At 38.2% G+C, this 22424-nt stretch overlaps 1 protein-coding gene across 1 annotated transcript; it reads left to right on the forward strand.

Annotated features, from left to right (window-relative positions):
• Window positions 1-5346: 5346 nt before the first annotated feature.
• On the forward strand, window positions 5347-22297 carry TRMT61B (tRNA methyltransferase 61B). The gene is made up of 7 exons (XM_058551523.1): window positions 5347-6072; window positions 10905-11007; window positions 15133-15323; window positions 20526-20617; window positions 21066-21292; window positions 22010-22087; window positions 22171-22297. Exons 1-7 carry the CDS (start codon window positions 5353-5355, stop codon window positions 22212-22214), a joined length of 1455 nt encoding a protein of 484 aa, XP_058407506.1. The 5' UTR covers window positions 5347-5352; the 3' UTR covers window positions 22215-22297.
• Window positions 22298-22424: the final 127 nt, after the last annotated feature.

Raw genomic sequence — 22424 nt, forward strand, 5'->3', positions numbered from 1 at the left:
TGAAGTAACTCAAGTTCTGCTTCTTCATCTTCATAATTGTTGTGGTATCACTGTTCATCTGATTCTCCAGTTTTAACACAGGGGTTGGAGACGTGAAATGTGCTCATAGCAAGCTCGAATGATTCCGAACCTTTAAGAACTTAGAAAGAACTCTTGTAACTGAGTCCACATGTGTCAGGGCCAACTATATAATTAGGAGTTCTTGGAATTAACCTTCTTAGACACTATAATATTTATCTAAGGATAAGTAATAAAAATGTGCGAATTTGAAGCGTGTATACATACACACATACATGCATGTAATTAAAACTCAGTGGTGACCACACCCCTTGTTTAGAACTTGAGCCAATAAAAGGTTTTGGGGGAGAGAAGTATTTCACCACTGACATTGTTTAGAACAGGTGTCATCTGGTGATAATAGGAAGCAGACTAGCTTTTCATTGATTTTAGTATTGGTTTTGAATTCTTCACAGATGGTACACCTCTTTACTGCCTGGATGCTGGGCAGAGAGCTCCCACCATTGTGACTTTAGTATGTCACTGTGTCTCCCCTAATGGGCTGTGAATTCCATGAGGGCAAGAATTACTCCCACCCCCCAATTCAATCTCTGTATCCTCAGCCCAGCACTACACATGGCACAAAGTAGACACTCAAGACACATTTACTAAATAACTGAATGAAAGAATGTAGAACAGGACTAGAGAGGCCTCAGATGCAGATAGTCAAATTTGGTGGTGACTAAAATGCCCTATTTCAATAATTGTGCCTACAGTGGTGGCTAATGGAAATGGAAAGGAAATCCACAGGACTTGATTAGAGGTTGTGAGCGTGCTTCTGTCTGTGTCAGAAGAGAGTGTCACAGAGAGAAGAATCACAGATGACCTGGAACTTTCTAGCATAGAAATAAAAGAAAATCATGTGATTTTAACTGATATAGAGAATATAAGAGGACCGGGGCTCCAGTGGACTAGAAGAACAGAAGACTGGAGGAAAGGTAGAAATGATGACTTAGTTCAGTTTGGGCCATGCTGAGTTTGAGGTACTAGCACGTCAACCAGTGACGGTATCTAGGAGACAGTTGAAAATATGGATTTTATATTTAACTTTTTGTTTAAAAGATACAAGTGGCTTGTTTATAGTTTTCCATTGTCTTTTTTAATAGTGAACACTGCTTCAGTTACTTTATTCCTAAATAGGCTTTTGAGCAGGTCTGGGAACATAAGCACTATTTACACCAGATTGCAAATATCCTATTTACAAGTTTTAGGAAGACAATACATTTATTAAATGGAGATTGCCTAAATTAGCCAGCATGCACCTGTGAGAGACAATGCTAGTTGCCTCCAAACCCATTTCCCCTTCTTCAATATTAATAGAATTGAATATAATTAATAGAGTAGTTATTCAATATTAATGGAATAGATTTTCAGCTATGTCTATATTCAGCTGTAATAAAGACTAAATTTTCCATCTTCACTTGCTGCTAGACCTGGCCACGCGATGAGTTCTGGTCAATGAAACATAAGCAGAAGCGATATGTGCATTTTTAGAGAAGTATTTTTAAGGAACGAAGGAAAGACTTTCTTCTCTCTTCCCCCTTCTTACTGACTAGAACTGAGATGTAATGGCTGGAGCTTGAGCAACTATACTGAACTATAAGGTAAGCTTTGGAATGGAAACCACACCTAGGAGTATCTGACACTTCACAGTGCCGTATTAGCCCTGAATTTCCTACCTTTGCTTACAGCCAAACTGTATCATAACTAATATACAACCTTACCTAACTGTTTGAATTTAAGTGCACAAACAAGAGTCACTTAATTAGGCAGGATTGCTTATTGTGTGGAAACTCACAACAGTGGCACATGTACATGGTCTTGCTAAGGTTTTACTGCTGTTTATGCTCATTCATAATCTTCAATACAAAGAGTCAATGTGAGAAGAAGATTAGAGTATGACTACAATTTTACAAAAACTGAATAATAAGCAATGCATAGAAGAAAGATTAGAATAGTATTTGTCTTGGGTGCTCAGGGGAGTCCTCTTTTGGTGAGATGCATGATCAGGAGCCAATTACGCAAAGTAAATGAATGAATGAATGATGACTGAATAGATGGGTGGATATGCTCAAGGTTTTAAGTTTTAAAAAGGTTTTAAGTTTAGAAGAGTTTGATTATTTTATGTGCATTCATAAACAAAGTGAGAGAACATAAATATAAAGTTTAAATGCTTCACAAATAACTTTAAAAACAGAGCACTGGTGGTTGAGTTCTGCAGGGTCAGTTGGTGGCATCTGAGAAAGAGATGGAGGGCAGAAGGAAGGGGTGCAGCGTGGAGGTTCTCTGAGGCCCAGACTAGCACTGAACCCTGACCTGCAGTAGGTGTGGTGGGGATGGAGGCGAGAGTCAGTCCAGTCTCCAAAAGAAGGACCTTGAGGAAGAGGAAAGAGGATCTAGAATCCTCTTCAGGCGAGGAATCCCAAGGAGGACTGATCAGTTCTTGATATTCTAAAATGATGGCTCACAATGGTTCTGGATCACCCTGCATAGTATCCTCTACTTTAGGAACCAAAAGATGGGGTTTAGTGAGTGGGGTGGGTGATGATAAGTAACAAGATCCTCCAATTGTAAATATCATGTAATTTTTCTTTAAAGCCTGTACATATATTTGAGAAATTTTAAAACTTCTCTGGATTTATATTTCCAATCTTTCTTTCTTTCTTTCTTTCTTTGTGTGTGAGATGAGCCCTGTGCTAACATCTGCCAATCCTCCTCTTTTTTTGCTGAGGAAGACTGGCCCTGGGCTAACATCCATGCCCATCTTCCTCCACTTTATATGGGACACCACCACAGCATGGCTTGCCAAGCAGTGCATCCGTGCGCGCCCGGGATCCGAACCAGTGGACCCGGGGCTGCCACAGTGGAGAGCATGCACATAACCGCTTGTGCCACCGGGCCGGCCCCTATATTTTCAATTTCTAATAACACAACAGTAAACCCTAGAGAAGTTCTACAAGATCCAGATTCAAGTTCAGCAGCAACTGGGGAGAAAAATGAAAAAGCAAAAGAAAAGCAGTTATATTCTTAGACAGATACTTTATATTTCATTAAAAGTCAGTAAGAAAAAATTTATGAACTTCAACAGTTTTAATAAAAGCTAAATACATGTATAGATACAGAACAAAATATACAACTATTAAATATAATTGGACCATATTTACACATTGAGTTATTTAGTATAGGGACCTAGGTATCAGGGAAGCTGTTTTTCTCATTTCCTACTTTTTTCATTCATTTATTCAACAAATTTGGGCATATTGTGTGTCAGGCACTATGACACACACTGGAATTCTAATGATGAGCAAGACACAGCCCTCTCAACAATCTTATCCTCTAACTTGGGAAATGGTAAATAAATAGCGACTTCCATACAATATATGTGCCATGACAGATCTAAAGACAGGACACACCAGGAGCACAGAGGAGAGGCACTTCTCCCAGTCTTTCAGAGTCGTTATAAGTCACCATTCTGGCAGTAACGTGAGCTTGATACCTGAAGGACGAGAGTAAGTTATACAAAATAGAGGGAAGACGCATGTGCAAAGAGCTAGAGGAGGACATTTGTAGAACTAGAACTAGTGGTCTAGATTGGTGATTTTAAAATGTCGGCTATCAGCCATAGCATTTCTTGACAGCTATTTGGATTCTAAAGTAATTGCTTGACTAAATGCCACTTGACAACAGTGTCTTTCTGGCTTTATATCATAATGTAAACGTAATGAGTTGATGATGCCTCATATTTTCAGAGAACAGTTTCAAAGTGCAAATTGACAGTTTCATAGGCAAGACAGAAGGAAAGGAAAAGTAGAGCCAGAAACAGAAAGGCACACACAGTGACTTTTTTTTGAGAGCTTAAATGCTCCGAAAGATCATGAATACATAAGGAATAATTATATTTTTCAAAATGTGTTAATGTATTTAATTAGATGTGTGTAGGACAAAATATTTATAACATTGTGTCTGTTATTCAAACAATAGAAAACATTTATTATTTACAGTTTATCTCAGAAATTAGAGATTTGTAAGTTTACTTCCCATATTTTGTCAATATATCTTCTTTCCACTTCCTACTCCTTCTTAAATAACAGCCAAATATAATTTAATATTTAAGAGATAATAAAGTAGGGATGACAAATTTAAAAACGATTGTAGGGCTTAGGAGTCAGAAGGTTCCAATTTAGGCCCAAATTTGGCAATGATAATAAAATGATTGGTCATAAAAACTTTTCTTAAAAAAACAGATCAAAACCGAAAGTGAGACATGCACTTGGGGTAGAGGGAGAGCAGTTTCTTTAGTCATTTTTAGGATTAAAAGACAGAAACCCTGATGATGGAGTTCATGGTGGCCAATGATTTATAAAGCACAGACTAGAAAGTATTAATTTCTGTCTTTGAAAGTAATAGCAATATTTTATCAAATTTAAACTGAATTCGTGGCCCTTTGAACATATTTCGACTCTCTCTGAATTCAGTTGTACTGTTCCGGTCTTTGAGAAGGGGCGTTACAGTACAAAGAGCATGGACTGCTGAACCAGATTGACCGAGATGGGAAAGCCCGTCACGCCGCTTCTCCTAGGTTGCCAAAATCATTTAATCTCCCTGGGTCAGTTTTCTTATGTGTAAAACAAGAATACTTATTTCTAACACAGGGTTGTCGTAAACTTAAATAATGAATATCTAAAGCGCCTAGTATTGTCAGACCCGCAATAAACTTTTGCCAAGTGAATTAATACTAATCCAATAGGTTAGTGATATATAATGTGAAAGAGACTTTGGACTCCAAAGATAACTTTTTCCCGTTGTTTTTGTTTTGTTTTTAGGACTAAATTTATTATTTTTAAAATTTTTTGGGCTGCCAAAACCTGGGAATAGACGATTTTATGACGGGGTGACGTGCGTGCTCGTGATTACTAGCGAGCTAACCCTGGTGTAGAACTTCAGTTTACACAGCGCTTTGACAGGCTTTGTCTCTCTTAATCCTCCTCTCCCCGGGCGAGGCGGGTGGAGATTTGTCGGCGGTCTGTTGTTTACTCTGCCACATTCCGATGAGGAAAACGAGCCCCCGCGCGGCCGCGAGACTCGCTCCCCGGACAGCTACCCCGCAGCTCCCGCGCGGAGGGCTCCCCACGCCCCGTCTGCACGCAGGCGCAGTCGCGGAGCTTTCCTCGCGAAGCTCTTCCGGCGAAGACGCTGTGGAGCCCCCAGGCGGCTGCGTCGTGCAGCGAGCAGCGGGAGGCGGAGCTTCGCCCGGCTCTACGTCACTGGCAAGAGACGGCGCCTGCACGGGATGCCATGCTGTCGGCGGGTTGCCGGGGTCTGGTCGTCCTACGGTTGCGGCGCCTCCGCAGGCGGCCGTGGCTCGCGACGTGTTCAGTCCTGCGCGGCCTTGGGCAAGAACCAGTGGAGACAGCCTGGTCACTGTGTTGCGAGTCGTCGCCTAGAGACGCAGGAGATGGAGATGGAGAGGGAGAGCGCGAGACCGCACAGGGAAAAGGCCCCAGCGCGCAGTCGCCTCCATCTCTCCCTCCGCGCGTCCAGCGCTTTGGCACCAGATGTCTTTCGTCACTGGAAAGCCTCAGGCTGCATATGCCGCAAGAGGAGTCACCCCCTCGAGAGCGCGGGGACTCGAGCGGAGACCAGGGCCATTGCGGTCCCGCACACCTGGGCTCCGGGGGTCCCTTGCTGCCCGCCCTGGGCCAGTCCGCGACCGAGGTAGAAGAGCTTCACGTCTCCTCTTCCTCGTCAGCTGCTAGAGAGAGGCCCTTTCGGGCGGGGGAGCTGATTTTAGCTGAGACTGCGAAGAGAGAAACACAATTTAAAAAATTGTTTAGGTTGAGCAACGCCGGACAGTTAAATAGTAGCTGGGGCACAGTCCCGTTCAGCGAGATCGTGGGGAAATTTCCCGGCCAGATACTGAGGAGTTCCTCTGGTAAGCACTTCATGCTGAGGAGGCCGGCATTGGAAGACTATGTATTACTGATGAAAAGAGGGCCTGCCATAACATATCCGAAGGTAATGCGATGGGAGTTAGGTGCGTACAGTATTGGTTCCAGAAAGGGCACAACTGATGCCTTTTTACATCCTAATTCATGTACTGAAAGCACATCTCAGAACGTTGAAAGTTTTTATTCTCAGCCTTTTTTTTTTTTAACCAATGGATATGACTTTTACATATCTTATGATTGCTAATTTTAGGAGGAAACATCCAGATTTTAATTTTAATTTGGGAGTCTTGATTCTCTTATCTCTAAAGTGAAGAGAATATCGACTTATTATATAGACTGATGTGGACTCACTAGGCACATAATAAGTACTTACATTTGTTCCCCATAACTCTTAACGTTTGCAAGTTCAGCACTCAAGAGAATGTTGAATTCTTTTGAGAACAGTTTTTTAGTACATTATGGTGATATTTTAATCATCATTTAATAAGGCATGTTACTAGTATATTTTATCAACAATAGATATATTACTATGCTTTTCATTTTAGGAAAAAAATAAAGTTTTGTATTAAAACAGCTAACATTAAAAACTAAACATAAAAGGAATATTCTTTATAAGTAAATTGCCTAGTTCCTTGTTACAATCTTACACTAGTGGTTTATTTCAGTCCTTAATTACAGTCACAGTCCTTGAGTAGAATGTTCCTTTGTAATTGTGACAACTCCTCCTCCTGTCCCCAGATGAGGATTCATTCATTATTTATTCAGCAAATAAGCGTCTACCTTCTATATTCAGGGCGTTATTACAGGGAAGTATAGCTGAACCATAGTCCTCGCTCTCAACATAGACCTTACATCCTAGAGTGGGTGACAACAAACAAGTAAATAAAAGAATAAGGTAATTTCAGGTAGTGTTAAGTGCCACGAAGACAAATAGATTAACAATGACATTGTGTTCAGTGACCTAGGGGAGAAGAATACTTTATGTCAGTTGGTTAGAGAAGGTCTTCAAGGAAGTACATTTGATAAGAAACCTAATTATGGAAGAGCCAGCCATGCAAAGATCTAGAAGCCGAGTGTTCTTGCAAAGGGAAGAGTATTGCAGAGATTCTGTTGTGGCCTGAGTGGGTTAGGTGAGGAAGAGAATGATATGAAATGTGGTTGTAGGGATGAGTATTTTATTCCATGTGCATTGGGTGACCACTGGAAGGTTCTAATTAGAATCCAATCTGTATTTTTTTTTAATTTATTTATGTGTGTGTGTGAGAGAGGAAGATCAGCTCTGAGCTAACATCCATGCCAATCTTCCTCTTTTTGCTGAGGAAGACTGGCCCTGGGCTAACATCCTTGCCTATCTTCCTCTACTTTATATGGGATGCTGCCTGACAAGCGATGCATCGGTGCCTGTCCCAACCTGGGCTGCCAGCACTTAACCGCTACGCCACAGGGCCGGCCTGCCAATTTGTATTTTAAAAGGTCTACCTAGGAACTATGAAAACTTTCCCGGAGGCTTTAGGTCAGTGGGCTATCTGTAAGCTCTTGACAGAAACTTTGTCTTTTTTAGTGTATTGCTTGTGTTTCCTCTTTTTGCTGTTACAACCTAGCCATAAAAAAAGACTTGTAATTTCATCATGCTTCCCTACATCTTTTTTCTCCCCACTAGACAAAACTGTGAGAGAACAGTTGTATTTTATAAAGTTAAAACTTAGTGTACTTTCTGCCTTTCCATTTGTCACAGAGTTCCATGCTAAGAGGAATTTAAAGACTGGACTTGCTAGGTGTTGACTTCTCCTTTTACCTCCCAAGTGGTGGCTGCAGGAGATTTGATTTCAACCTTTTACAAATTTGAAATGCCTTTTAAAGGAGTACTTCAACTGACTTTTGAAAGCTGGTTTCCGCGTTAGAATTACATAGTTTTATCTTAATATTAAAAGTAGGTCTGTGGGAGCAATTTTTTTTTGTCTTTTTAAAATTTTTTTATTGATGTCTTAATAGTTTATAACATTGTGAAATTTTTGTTGTACATTATTATTTGTCACCATATAAATGCCTCCTTTTACCCCTTGTGCCCACGACCACCCCCAACCCCTTTGACCCTGGTAACCACCAAACAGTTCTCTCTGTCCGTGTGTTAGTTTATCTTCCACATATGAGTGAAATCATGCAGTATTTGCCTTTCTCTGTCTGGCTTGTTTCACTTAACATAATACCCTCCAGGTCCATCCATGTTGTTGCAAATGGGATGATTTTGTCTTTTTTATGGCTGAGTAGTATGTCATTGTATGTATATACCACATCTTCTTTATCCAAACATCAGTTGAGGGACACTTGGGTTGCTTCCACTTCTTGGCTATAGTGAATAATGCTGCAATGAACATGGGGGTGCATAAGCCACTTTGGATTGTTGATTTCAGGTTCTTTGGATAAATACCCAGTCGTGGGATAGCTGGATCATAAGGTATTTCTATTTTTTTTTTTTGTGAGGAAGATCAGCCTTGAGCTAACATCTGCCAATCCTCCTCTTTTTTTGCTGAGGAAGACTGGCCCTGGGCTAACATCCATACCCATCTTCCTCCACTTTATATGGGGCACTGCCACAGCATGGCTTGACAAGCGGTGCGTGGCTGCACGCCCGGGATCTAAACTGGCAAACCCCGGGCCACCGCAGCAGAGCACGCGCACTTAACCGCTTGTGCCACCGGGCCGGCCCCAAGGTATTTCTATTTTTAATTTTTTGAGGAACCTCCATACTGTTTTCCATAGAGGCTGCACCAGTTTGCATTCCCACCAGCAGTGAATTAGGGTTCCCGTTTCTCCACATCCTCTCCAACATTTGTTCTTTTTTGTCTTGGTGATCATAGCCATTCTAATGAGTGTAAGGTGATATCTTAGTGTAGTTTTGATTTGCATTTCCGTGATGATTAGTGGTGTTGAACATCTTTCATGTTGAAAGCCTGAAATTTTAAAATGCATAGAAAACTTAATAGTAGAATGATATTTCATAACTTTGGAGGAATCTCCCAGTAGCTTCAAATCCCTTTTGGAAGGAGAGAGGGAAATGAATAAATGCTAATGTCCCACTCAAGTTTTGGACTGAAATTGCTAGGATGTATGTAGTGGGATCCAACATAGAAAATTCATCCCACTGAGACCGTGTAACCTGAATGGCAGGAAGCAAAAGTTAAAGTGTGCTCAAGTTTCTTTATTTTTTATTTTTTAATTTTTTGTGGGAAGATTAGCCCTGAGCTAACACCTGTTGCCAATCCTCCTCTTTTTTCTGAGGAATATTGGCCCTCGGCTAACATCTGTGCCCATCTTCCTCTACTTTATGTGGGACGCCTGCCACAGCGTGGCTTGAGTGGTGCATAGGTCTGCACCCGGGATCTGGACCTGTGAACCCCAGGCCGCCAGAAGCGGACTGCACGAACCTAACCACTACATCAAGTGTTTTTATTTTATAATACTTGGTTTCTGTATTTCATATGAAAAGGTCCAAGAAAATAAAACTGCCTTCTCTAGGGCATTCCATTGAAATGATTTCTCAAGTTGCCTCCCACTCCTGGGTGAAGTTGTCTGTGCCCCCAGGTGCCTGGCACATGGGAGAGGATAGGTATGTCTGAAAGACTCAGCATTTGTGAATGAAACTTTTTGACTAATACATCTTAAAAATTATGTTTCTGTGTATCATTTGGTCTAAGCCTTAGTCCAACATTTCAGAAAATACATTTTGGCTTTTAATTAGACGACTGTACCTGTTAAATATTTTCTTATGCAACCAAACCTATACTTAATACACAGCTTTGTTGTGACTTGACAGGATCCTGGAAACCTTCCTTCTTTTAGAATTTTCACAGCGAAGAAAAGATAGTAAAAACTTATCAGATATGCTGCTTTTTAGCAACTTTGAAAGGTTTGGTATTGGGGGAATGTTGAAATAAATGCTAACATTTAAAATTCTCTGTGTACTACTTGGTATACTGTAATGATCAACAGCATGGTCTTTGGGAGTTCAACATTGGTTCTACTCCTGACTTGCCCATTTAATTCCTGGCTGTGTGACTTTGGGCAAATTATTTAACCTCTTTGATTTCTCATTTTTATGATGGGGATAATGATACTTTTCTGATATTCTTGTTCTGATTAAACAAGATAATATATGAAAGCAGTTTGCGTAGTTACAGAAGCCTAGCATGTGGTAAAGTTTCAATAAACAGCTCTTATTACTATCATCCATGATATTCCTGTTAAAACAATTCTTCAATTATAGTGTTTGGCAAATGGGTCCTCCTGTCTATTCGTGGTATCCTAATTCTAAATTAAAGTTCATCATTTCATGCAGAGATTATGTAATAACTTCCTAACTGGTCTTCCTGCTTCTAATTTTTCTCTGCTCTAGTATATTCTGTATTCCCTTGACAGATTAACCTTCATAAAATGCCATTTATATTACCTTGATGATGTACCCCAGTTACTCACCAGGTCAAGTTCAAATGCTTTAGCCTGGCATTGAAGTCTCTCCTTATCTCTCCTCCTGAGATGGGCAAACTGTATTTATTCTACCTCTGTTTTGTTTAAAGCTGTTTCTACCTTATGATTATTTCCTTAAATTCTCCACTCTATGTCCTTAAGCTAGGGCAGTCTGCTCACTTCTTTCTCTGAGCTCCTGTTGTACTTATGGTCTTTAATTTCAGTATTATACTGAAGTGCTGCTTTATTTGCTAATTGATTCTTGAATCTCTTATTTCATCAAGTATATTGTAAACTCTTGGAAGGCAAGGCCAGAGTTAATCCTTTTTTTTTCCACTCCTTTTTTCTCCATGTCCAACATTGTGTTTGGTAAGAGTGGGTGCTTAGTACATATTTATTGGTCACTGAATCACCCATACTGTGTTTCAATCATAGGATATGAATATGATACTGTTGATGATGAATATCCACCCAGGTGATACTGTTCTGGAAGCTGGCTCGGGCTCTGGTGGAATGAGCTTATTTTTATCCAGAGCAGGTAAGAGATTGGGATAATTGAGCTGAATTTAGATGACAGAAAAAACATTCAATCTGTTCATAATAACAAAAAGTTAAATAGATAAAGATGTTTGGGAAAATATTCATTCACATAACTTTGTGAGAGAGCGTTCTCATTGAAACCAAATGTAAGCAACTATTTTTCTTTCCATTTTGTACATTTATTCCAGTTATTCTCTTTCTAACCCTCTCTCTGTTTTCTTTGCTGTTTCTCACTCTCTCCATCCTTTTTAATGCTTCTACCTTTTTTGTGTGTGTGTGGGAGGAAGATTAGCCCTGAGCTAACATCTGTCACCAATCCTTCTCTTTTTGCTGAGGAAGACTGGCCCTGGGCTAACTTGCGTGCCCATCTTCTTCCACTTTATATGGGACGCTGCTACAGCACAGCTTGACAAGCAGTGCGTCGGCGCACACCCAGGATCCGAACCCCGGGCCACTGAAGCGGAGTGTGTACACTTAACTAGTACGCCAACGGGACGGCCCCGCTACCTTTTTTTTTAAACTAAACTTTTTATTGGAGCATAACATAGCTACAGAAAAGTGCACAGATTATAAGTGTATACCTCAGTGAATTTTTATATAGTGACCATACTTATGTAGTTATTACCCAGATCAAGATAGGGACTGTTACTGCACCACAGAAGCCACCTCATGTCCGCTCTCAGTCCTTATCCTCCCCAGAGGCAACCACTACTCTGACTTTTAGCATCATTGATTAGTTTTGCCTATTTTGAACCTTATATAAAAGGAGTCATACAGTATGTACTTTTTTGGGTCTGGCTACTTTCTTTTTTTCTTTCTTTCTTTCTTTTTTTTTTTGTGAGGAAGATTGGCCCTGGGCTAACATCCTTGCCCACCTTCCTCTACTTTATATATATAGTGGGATGCCTGCCACAGCATGGCTTCTGTAAGCTGTGTGTAGGTCCACACCTGGGATCCGAACTTGTGAACCCTGGGCCACTAAAGCAGAGTGGGCAAACTTAACCACTACACCACCAGGCCAGCCCCCTGGGTCTGGCTACTTTCATTCAACATTTTGTTTGTGAGATTTAGTCATTACATGTAGCAGTAGTTCTTTCAATTTAGTTGCTATATAGTTATTCCACTTTATAAATAAATCACAATTTATCCATTCTGCTGTTGATGAGCATTTGAGTTGAATATTATGAGTAGTGCTGCTCTGAACATTCTTGTACTTGTCTTTTGGTGCATATATTTACATGTTTTTGTTAATAATAGTGCCAGATGAATACTCAATATGAGAGAATATAGGAGGAGGATGGCTGTCAGCTGCTGGGGAAGAATCATGTACTATTAAGAGCAAAGAATTATAATTGGTATTCATAAGTAAATTAATCATAATACAGAACTATTAAGTTAAAGCTAAATCATGGAGAGTTTTCCTTTCTTTTAGAAAGTCTCGGGGCCGGCCCAGTGGCATAGTTCGGCGAGCTCTGCTTTGGCAGCCTAGGTTCACGAGTTCAGATCCTGGGCACGGACCTACACCACTCATCAAGCCATGCTGTAGTGGCATTCCATATAGAAAATAGAGGAAAGACTGGCACAGATGTTAGCTCAGGGCTAATCTTCCTCAAGCAAAAAGAGGAAGATTGGCAACAGATGTTAGCTCAGGCCCACTATTCCTCACCACAAAAAAAAAAAAGTCTTTAAACATTGTCGGTTGGTAAAAGTACTGCTTGAAGGTAGCACCCGATCAAAAATCCATGGGTACATAGTAAACCTAAAAATCTGTTCCTGATCCCACCACATGATCTCCGGTTAGTGTTATCCTAGTTGACTATTGCTCCCTTTGACCACTTACTCCTCTCAGTATCAGGGTTGCTTTGGCTGGTCTGGCTACCTGTGCTGTGTTCCCTTCTTCACCTAATAATAGACTGCTGAACAGTGACAGTACTCTCTTTGGGTAGATTCTTTTTTTTTTTAATCATTCATGTTGTTCTTTATTAATGCATTCTTTTTTAAACTAATAAACTTTGTTAGAGCAGTTGTAAGTCTATATGGGTAGATTTTATAAAGACTACAGATAGAAATATACTGAATTAAACCTTTTGTTCTTTGACCCCAATGCCATCACATACAAACATAATCCAGCTTATACTATTGTTAGGCAATTCACTCTAGGCTCCTCAATTCTTTTGTCTTACTCTTTTCTGTGTATAGTTAAAGGCAGTCATTTCTTCACAATATGTGCAAGATTCCTAAATGCATTTGACAAAGTGAATTTATAAAAATTTGTGAGACAGGAGGAGTGCCGATATTTCTAATATCGATAGTATCAGAGGAGTGTCATGGCATGAATGATCCCAGACTATGAGTGATCAAGAAATTATTGCTGTTTACCTTTGGGATGGATTTTTTCCCCCATAATTTTCTTTTCTACTTGTTTAGCTTATGCTACTATTTTTTTTTTTTGTAAGGAAGATTAGCCCTGAGTTAACATCCATTGCCAATCCTCCTCTTTTTGCTGAGGAAGATTGGCCCTGGGCTAACATCCGTGCCCATCTTCTTCTACTATATATAGGACACCACCACAGCATGGCTTGACAAGCGGTGCATTAGTCTGCGCCTGGGATCTGAACCTGTGAACCCTGGGCCGCCAAAGCGGAGTGCGCGAACTTAACCAATACACCACCAGGCAGGCCCTAGCTTTTGCTACTATTAACATTAATTTTTATCCCTTGAGAACATGATTGCTTGCAGCTGGAGTTACATTGCAAAAGACATCCTGGAATTTAAACTTTTCATTAGTAAACTACAGACTGATTGATCTGGGACAACCTCCAAACGGTATCAAACCACCTCAGATAGAGGTGGGTGGAAAATTAATTGCCTTAAGTTAAAATGCAGTAGTTTTCTGTGAAACTGCAGTATTACTATGCTAAACAGTTTGAAATTTCTTCAGACACACACAAAAATACATATATCTTAAAATTTTTTTTTTGTGTGAGGAAGATCAGCCCTGAGCTAACATCCAAGCCAATCCTCCTCTTTTTGCTGAGGAAGACCGGCCCTGAGCCAACATCTATTGCCAATCCTCCTCCTTTTTTTTGATCCCTTTTTCTCCCCAAAGCCCCAGTAGATAGTTGTGTGTCATAGTTGCACATCCTTCTAGTTGCTGTATGTGGGATGCTGCCTCAGCATGGCCGGACAAGCGGTGCGTTGGTGCGCGGCCGGGATCCGAACCCAGGTCACCAGTAGCGGAGTGCGCACACCCAACCGCTAAGCCGCGGGGCCCGCCCCCATATATCTTTAGATATATGGAAGGCCTAACCTCATCCATAACAAAAGAAATGCAAATTAAAACTACAATGGTAAACTATATTCAACTTTTAGATTGACACAGATAAAAAGTTTGATAACTCTTTGTGGGAAAGAGTCCAAAGAAATAGGCACGAATACATTGTTGGTAGAGCGTAAATTGGTATCATTTTTTTGGAGGACCATTTGATGATAATTTTCAAAATAAAAATTGCATTTTTAGGATGTTATTCTATAGATATACTGGCTCACGTGTACAGGACATAGGCAGAATAATTTTCATTGCAATATTGTTTATAATCGCATAAGACTAGAAACAAGCTAAATGTTCATTGGTAGGTAACGTGTTAAATAAATTATGGCATAGCCATATAGTGGAACATAATAGCTGTTACAAAGAATGCAGTAGATCTGTTAACCACTGAAGTGGCATTGGTAAATAAGAAGGTAATTAAGTTAATCACTGAAGTGGCATTGGTAAATAAGAAAGAAGGTACAGGACAGTGTATGAAATACATCAAATAAGTGTTAAAAACAAAGAGAAAGAGATACTTGCACACTTGTATAGACACCGACTATCTTGGGAAGGTAAATAACTGGTAATATGGTTGCCATATTAACCAACCAAGAGGGAGGTTGCTAATCCCCCTCCATCTGAAGAGGGAGATTGACTGGGGATCTGGGCTGGGATAGAAACTTTTGTAATCTTGAACTATTTGAATTATTTTTTCACATCCATGTAATACCTTTGCAACATAAATTTTTGACATTCTTTTATGAATTGATTAATACTGTGAAATATCATAAATTATTTTTTTCAATTAAGTTGGATCACAAGGACGAGTCATAAGTTTTGAAATACGAAAAGACCACCATGAACTGGCTAAGAAAAATTACAAACACTGGTGTGATTCATGGAAAATGAGTCATGTAGAACAGTGGCCAGACAATGTGGATTTTATTCATAAGGATATTTCAGGAGCAAATGAAGACATAAGATCTTTAACATTTGATGCGGTAAGTTTTCTAAAGTGGGTCCAATGATATTACCTAATACTGAGTACAAATTAAACAAGGATCACACTTCTTTATGGATGTGGATCTTCCTGCATTATTTGCCCCAATTCTATCTCTAGATGTGGGAGGAATATTTTCCTTTAATATGACGGTGGGATTTAGAGCAGAGAGACATAGTGAATCAGATACCAAAGTTGTTAATAAATGTGGGGTAATGACCAGATACTAGGAGGAGTAGTTGAGCATCATGAATCTCAGCATTTCTAGGATAAAGGAATAATAATTTGGAAGCAGCATTGGGAGCATATTGAGCCCAGCGCCTGACCTCATGTGAGATTTGGGAGAATACATAGCCTCCATTTGTGAGGAAACAGGCAAGGGCATCTTTAGACGGTTAAAGTCAGGATGTAGAGGAGTATTCATTAAAGATGGTGAGGATAGAGGCATTTATTATGAACAAAGCTCCAGAAAGTGGAGTGGAGGGATTTGTGAGGAAGAGGAGCAGTGGGAAGTTGAGTTAGGGGAGAAGAAGCAGAGTAGTATGAAGATAGAAAGATAGATGATGAGAGGATGACATTTTAAGCTGTGACCAGTGATGGTAGAGATGTGGGATAAGGAGGTTATTGTTGGCTTCAAAGTTTCAGAATTCTAGTATAAGTTGCCTTATCCTTGATGATGTCATTATTAGTTCATAGCTTGACTCTGGACTGAGGTCTGGGTAAGGAGTCTTCTTGGCTTTTCTTAATTGGCTGTTGGAAGATTGGATTATTTTAGGACCTTTATAAGGGAGAGTAAAGTTCAAAGAGGAGATTTTTATCAGGACCAGTTCCTATCTTTAAAATAACTAAAGCATATAGTTTTAGTGGAACAGCTTCCTGGACACAAAGACGACAGTTCTTTTTCCACGTCCTTGTTTGGCTTGCATATTATAGCTCAATATAGGCCAAAAACTGTATGTAGGCCATCCATAGGAATGTCATAGATACCTGGGAGGTTAATTGGTCATCAGAATTTTGCTTGATGAGTATGAAACACAACAAAGGATTTTAACAATATCGTTGAAGCTTTGTAAAAACCTGCTGAACCATCTCTGATATAAGGAAAGAATACTCCTTAGTAGATTTATTCAGTTGAATCTCTCTTGAATAATAGTACCAGATGAATACTCAGTATGAGCCAATAAAGAAAGAGGAGAGCTGTCAGCTGCTGGGGAAGAGTCATTCCCCAGCAAAGGAGCAAAGAATTACAGTTGGTATTCGTAAAGAAATTAACCATAATATGGAACTATTAAGTTAAAGCTAGATCATGAAGAATTTTCCTTTCTTTAAGAAAGTCTCTAAAAATTGTGAGTTGGTAAAAGTTCTGCTTGAAGGTAGCACTTGACCAAAAATCAAGAGGTATATATTATACATAAATTTCTATTCATGTTCCCACCACTTGATTTCTCATTACTGTTATCCTAGTTGATCATTGCTCCCTTTGACTACTTAATTCCTCTCCTAGATGCCATCTTACCTCCTAGGGCTTTACACTTCCAATCCATTCTCCTCATCTCTAAATTAATCTAGTTCCGGTACTGTCACTCTCCTGCTGAAAAACCAATTAGTAGCTTTTCATTCAAAGACTTAACGGTGTCCTTCAGAATCTGATCTCAACCTTCCCCTTCCTTTCTTTTCTAGCCCTTTATGTAACCTGCCTATACTCCTGCCATCCAAAATAACAGTAAATGAATAAAAAAGGTGTTAAACTACAAAGACTAAGAGAGCAGGAGAAGAAAAAATGGCTAATAAAAGATTTTTAACAAATTTTAGAAATAGTGAAATCTACTGTATCTGCGTCAATCTCAAAGACATGGTGTTTACTCAAAGAAGCATTATAAAAAATTTGTATGGAATGGCTGCATATATGTAAAATTTAAAACTACAGAAAACAGTGCCATGTATTGTTTGTAGCTATATACATATGTTATAAAAGTATAAAATTATTTGGGAACATTAAACTTGAGGACAGTGATTATCTCTGAGGAAAGAAAAGGAAGGGTAGGGGAATAGAGGGAAATAAATTTTGGAGTCCATTCAGTCTGGTTCATTCTCAGACTCCATAAGAGCCACTATGACCTTGGATAAGTTACTTAATCTTTCTTTGCCTCAGTCACCTCATGTATTAAACAGAAATAATAGTAATAATAATAGTGCCTATTTCACAGAGTTGTTGGGGATTAAATTAATTCACGTAAACTGCATAGACCAGTACCTAGTATATAGTAAGCATTAAATAAATATTAGCTATGATTTTCATCATTATTATTTTATCTCCTTTTCTCCACCTGTTTAAATTATACTCTTCCTTCAAAGCTTAGATCAAAGGTTGTCTCCTCCATGGAATGTACCATAATCATCTAACTGGAGGATTATCTTCCTCTGAATTACTGAACCACTTTGTTTCTTGATTCAGCAAGCATTTATTAAAGACCTGCTATATGCCATGTATTATGTTAAGACAAAAATGAATTATATATTTAAAGGAGCTTTCAATCTAGAAGAAAAGATACACATACAAACACTTACTAGAAAGATTCAGACACATGAAACACCGTGGCTGTAGAATTGGGTATAGTGAGGAGATGAAGCTGCAGATGCAGTCATGGGGGGCTAGATAATGAAGAACACTTATATGTATATCAAGCTAGGGCGAATGGACATTCTGTTGTAAATAATGGGAAACTACTGATGAGTTTTTAAGTAGGGGAGTAGAATGTCTAGATTCCTGTTTTAGAATGATTCTGGTGGAAGAATAGAGGCTATGAGTCTATATAGAAAGCTATTGTAATGTTTCAACAAGATATGATAAAGTCCTGACCTAAGGCAGTAGTAGAAGGATGAATTTGACAAATACTTAAGAGATAGCTTTGTGGGACTGGATAATTTTAATCTAAACAGAAGCATCAGAGCCTCACAGATTCTCCGAAGAATCCAAGGTAAAGAAAGTGATGACTCCAAGTTTCTGGTTTGAGTGACTAGATGAATGGTAATGTTGTTAACTGAGAATAGCGCATTCAAGAGGATTGGCAGGTTTCTTGGTTATCTGATTTTTCGTCCTTCTCAATAATATAGTAAAACTACAGTCAAAGAAACCCATTTATGTCCATCATGTTGACCCTTTGATTCAGTCATTGAAATCTTTATTTGGATATCTTTTTTTTTTTCTAAAAATTGTGTTACTTTTTTTTTTTTTAATATTTATTTTTGTGAGGAAGATCAGCCCTGAGCTAACATCCATGCTAATCCTCCTCTTTTTGCTGAGGAAGACCGGCTCTGAGCTAACATCTATTGCCAATCCTCCTCCTTTTTTTTCCCCCAAAGCCCCAGTAGATAGTTGTATGTCATAGTTGCACATCCTTCTAGTTGATGTATGTGGGACGCGGCTTCAGCATGGCCGGAGAAGCAGTGCGTCGGTGCGCGCCCTGATCCGAACCCGGGCCGCCAGTAGCGGAGCGCGTGCACTTAACCGCTAAGCCACGGGGCCAGCCCCTTTATTTGGATATCTAATAGGCATCTTAAACTCCTGTCCAAACCTGAATTCCTGATTATTTCTCTCCAAGCGTGCTCCTCCCATAGTCATCATTTTCCTCATTAGTAAATGACATCGCCATTCTTTCAGTGGCTTAGGCTAAAAACACTGGATTCATCCTGATTCCTCTCTTTCTCATATCCCACAGCCAATCCTAATTCTAATTGGCTCTGCCTTTTCAAAATATATACCACTTCCCATCACATCCAATGGTATTTGCTCTTGCAAGTCACCATCATCCTTTCTTGCCCTCTCCCAGTCTTTTCTACGTATAGATTTAAAAAATAAGTCAGAAGGTACTTAATGCCACTGAATTGTACACTTAAAATGATGAATTTTATGTTATGTTTATCACACAAAAAATCTTTTTTTAAAGTCAGATCATGTCTAAAACTTGCCAGCAGCTTTTCTCTTTCTGAATAAAGCTAAAGCCTGTAAGATTCTGTCCCTCTCCCACTCCTACCACATCCCCACCATCTTAGAACTCATCTCTTACCACTTTCCCCCTTTTGTCTCCACTGCAGCGACAGTGGCCTTCTCAGACTCACCAAGTATCCTACAGCCTCAGAGCATTAGTATTTTCTGTTCTCTCCGTCTGGAGCACATTTCCCCCCTAAATTTCCACAGGGTGAGCTTAATCATTTTCTTCAGGTCTCTTCACTGACCAGCCTATGTATAACATAGCACTTTCTTTCCCTGCCCTGTCACTCTCTAGCTCTCATATTCTGCTTTATAATTCTATAGTTCTTCATGTCACTCATCACCCTCTGACTTACATATTTATTGGACTTTTTGCTTAATGTCTATCCCTTTATTAGAATATAAGTTCCCATGAAACAGAATATAAGCTCCTGTTATATCCTTAGCATTTAGCAAAATGCTTGGCACGTGGAAGGTGCTGAATAAATATTTGGTGAATAAATTAATAATGAATAATGTTCCTTGACCCATTAATACTGTTTTTTAAAAAAACACATAAACAATAGAATAATTTCTAATTTAGTAAATATATTGATGTGCCAACTATTCTTAGCTTTCTGGAGTTATCTATCAATAAAAATCACTTTATTTTCTATTTTGACTGTGTTTATTTTTGTTTCCAATGAATTTTTTTTGAAAATTTCATTTACTCATTGTATTCATTTGACATCTTTTGTGAGTACAGCCCTATATTCTGCCCTGTTGAATGAAGAATAAATAAGGGACATGCACTTTAGAATCTCTAAAATTAATATTCAGAACTTTTCTTTTGAATATAAAAATACATGTATGAGATAATGTGAATTTTTATTGCCAAAAGCTGAACTAAAGCATTGAAACTTTATATATATGTATGTATATATATAAGTATGTGTATAAAATATAGCTAAAGAAAGATTCCTGTATTATCAATAGTGCCAAGCGTAAGACACCATTACGATTTTCATGTAGTTAAGTACTATGATAAATTGTATAATAATAAATATGCCTTTTTGGGAGCAGTAAAATGACAGTTAGTAGTACTATATTCTAAAAAATGAAATACTTTGAGTAATTGCTTTCTAAAACTGTATCATTTCACCACAATAAGAAAAGAAAACCTATGCTTTATTTAAACAGAACTCAGTCTGATTCTCTTTCCTCCTCCTACAGGTAGCTTTGGATATGTTGAATCCTCAAGTTGCTTTGCCTGTTATATACCCAAATCTTAAACAGGGTGGTGTATGTGCTGTATATCTAGCAAAGTGAGTAATGTCGCTGTTCTTCTTTGTAATGCGATTTTAAACACACTTTTATTTTGTCTTAAGTATTAGGCTAAAATGTTCATTTTGTAACTGAGTTAGATGTATATGTCATCTCGTAAAACTGTTATGAAATGACATATGTCCCAAATTCATATTGCTGTTTAAATCATCTTTTATATAAATGGTAATATAAGATGCATATTTCTTCTGACAATTTAGAAGAAAAGTTTTAAAAGCGTAATGTGAACAATAATGTGAAATTATGATCTCTATATGTTTTTACTTAGTATTCTGTGTAATTGTCTATTAAGTGCCCTAACTTCCATTTTTACTGTTTTCCCCCTTGATTTAACTACAGCATTTAAGTTTGGGTAAGAGGTATAGTGAACTTAAATATAAAATTATTATTATAGTAGAAATTTAAAGTACATTTTCACTTTTCTGAAAGCATCACACAGGTTATTGAACTTTTAGATGGAATTCGCATCTGTGAACTTGCTCTCTCATGTGAAAAGATAAGTGAAGTCATTGTCAGAGATTGGTTGGTTTGCCTTGCAAAACAGAAAAATGGAATTTTAGCTCAAAAAGTAGAACCTAAAATCAACACAGATTTACGATTACATTCTCAAGAGAAAATTAGACTTGAAGATGAGATGTTTCAAGAGGATGATCACGGTGAGTTTCAATTTTATTTTATGAATATATTTGCAATAATAAATGGAGAATAGGTTCCTGAGTATATTGACCAATAAATTATAAAAATATTTCTCAGGGATTTTTTATTTTTCCTATAGAAATTGAAATGTGATATTTATTCTGTTAAATCAAAATTTCTAAGGGATAGAATAATGACTTTTCCTGCCTTTTATGTAAAAGTGATACTTGTGAATAATTGAGCTTCTTATAATATTCATACTTTACTTGTGACAAGGAAGTTGGCTTATGAAATACTTTAAATATACTAAAGAATGTTTTTAATTTAGATTAGTGATTATTACTGAAGGGAAAGAATTTAATAGGCCCTGATATGTAACTAGCTAATATTCCATAAAGGAACTTCTAAGATGCTGCTGCAATTTTTCAAAGAACTAAATTTAGGTCCTTGTTGTATGTATACATTATTTAGGCCGTGAACAAGTTTTCATAAGTCCACTGAGTTATGATATGGGCTTATCTATTTGGTTATAAAACCATATATAAGTTTATCATGTAATCTTTGACAAATTGTTTCTGTGAGATAACTGGCAGAGTAGCTCCAAAATAAATGCTAAAAAAAATGTCTGAGAGCAAAAACTTACAGTAAAGGGACAGTAATTTGTATTTTAACAGTTTTGTGAACAAATTACAAAATATTTTATGTAGCTTATAAAATAATATTTTGTTCCATAACAGAAGAATCACATTCTGATTTTGCATATGGATCATTTCCCTATATTGCTAGACCTATACACTGGCAAACTGGTCATACAGGTGAGTAATGTTTTCAGGCCATGTTAAATGGTATTTTCTTCTAATTATTGTAATGACCTTACTTTTTTCTTCCCTTAAATTAGCTTTTCTTGTCAAGTTGAGGAAATTCAAACTACAGCTTAACTGAGTACCTCAGATGACAACAACTGATTTGAAGACGGGAAAGTATCAAAATAGAACTTTATATTGCAAATCACTATTATAAATTGGCATTTTTAGGTATTATTAATAATGATTTGTATAACTTTTACATATAATTTTGAAAAATAACAAAAGCTAAAGAAATATGTGTAACATTTCAAAACTACTTAAATGTCCCATTTGGACACTTGTCTTG

The sequence above is a fragment of the Diceros bicornis genome, chromosome 12 (genome assembly GCF_020826845.1).
Source record: "Diceros bicornis minor isolate mBicDic1 chromosome 12, mDicBic1.mat.cur, whole genome shotgun sequence".
NCBI lineage: Eukaryota > Metazoa > Chordata > Mammalia > Perissodactyla > Rhinocerotidae > Diceros > Diceros bicornis.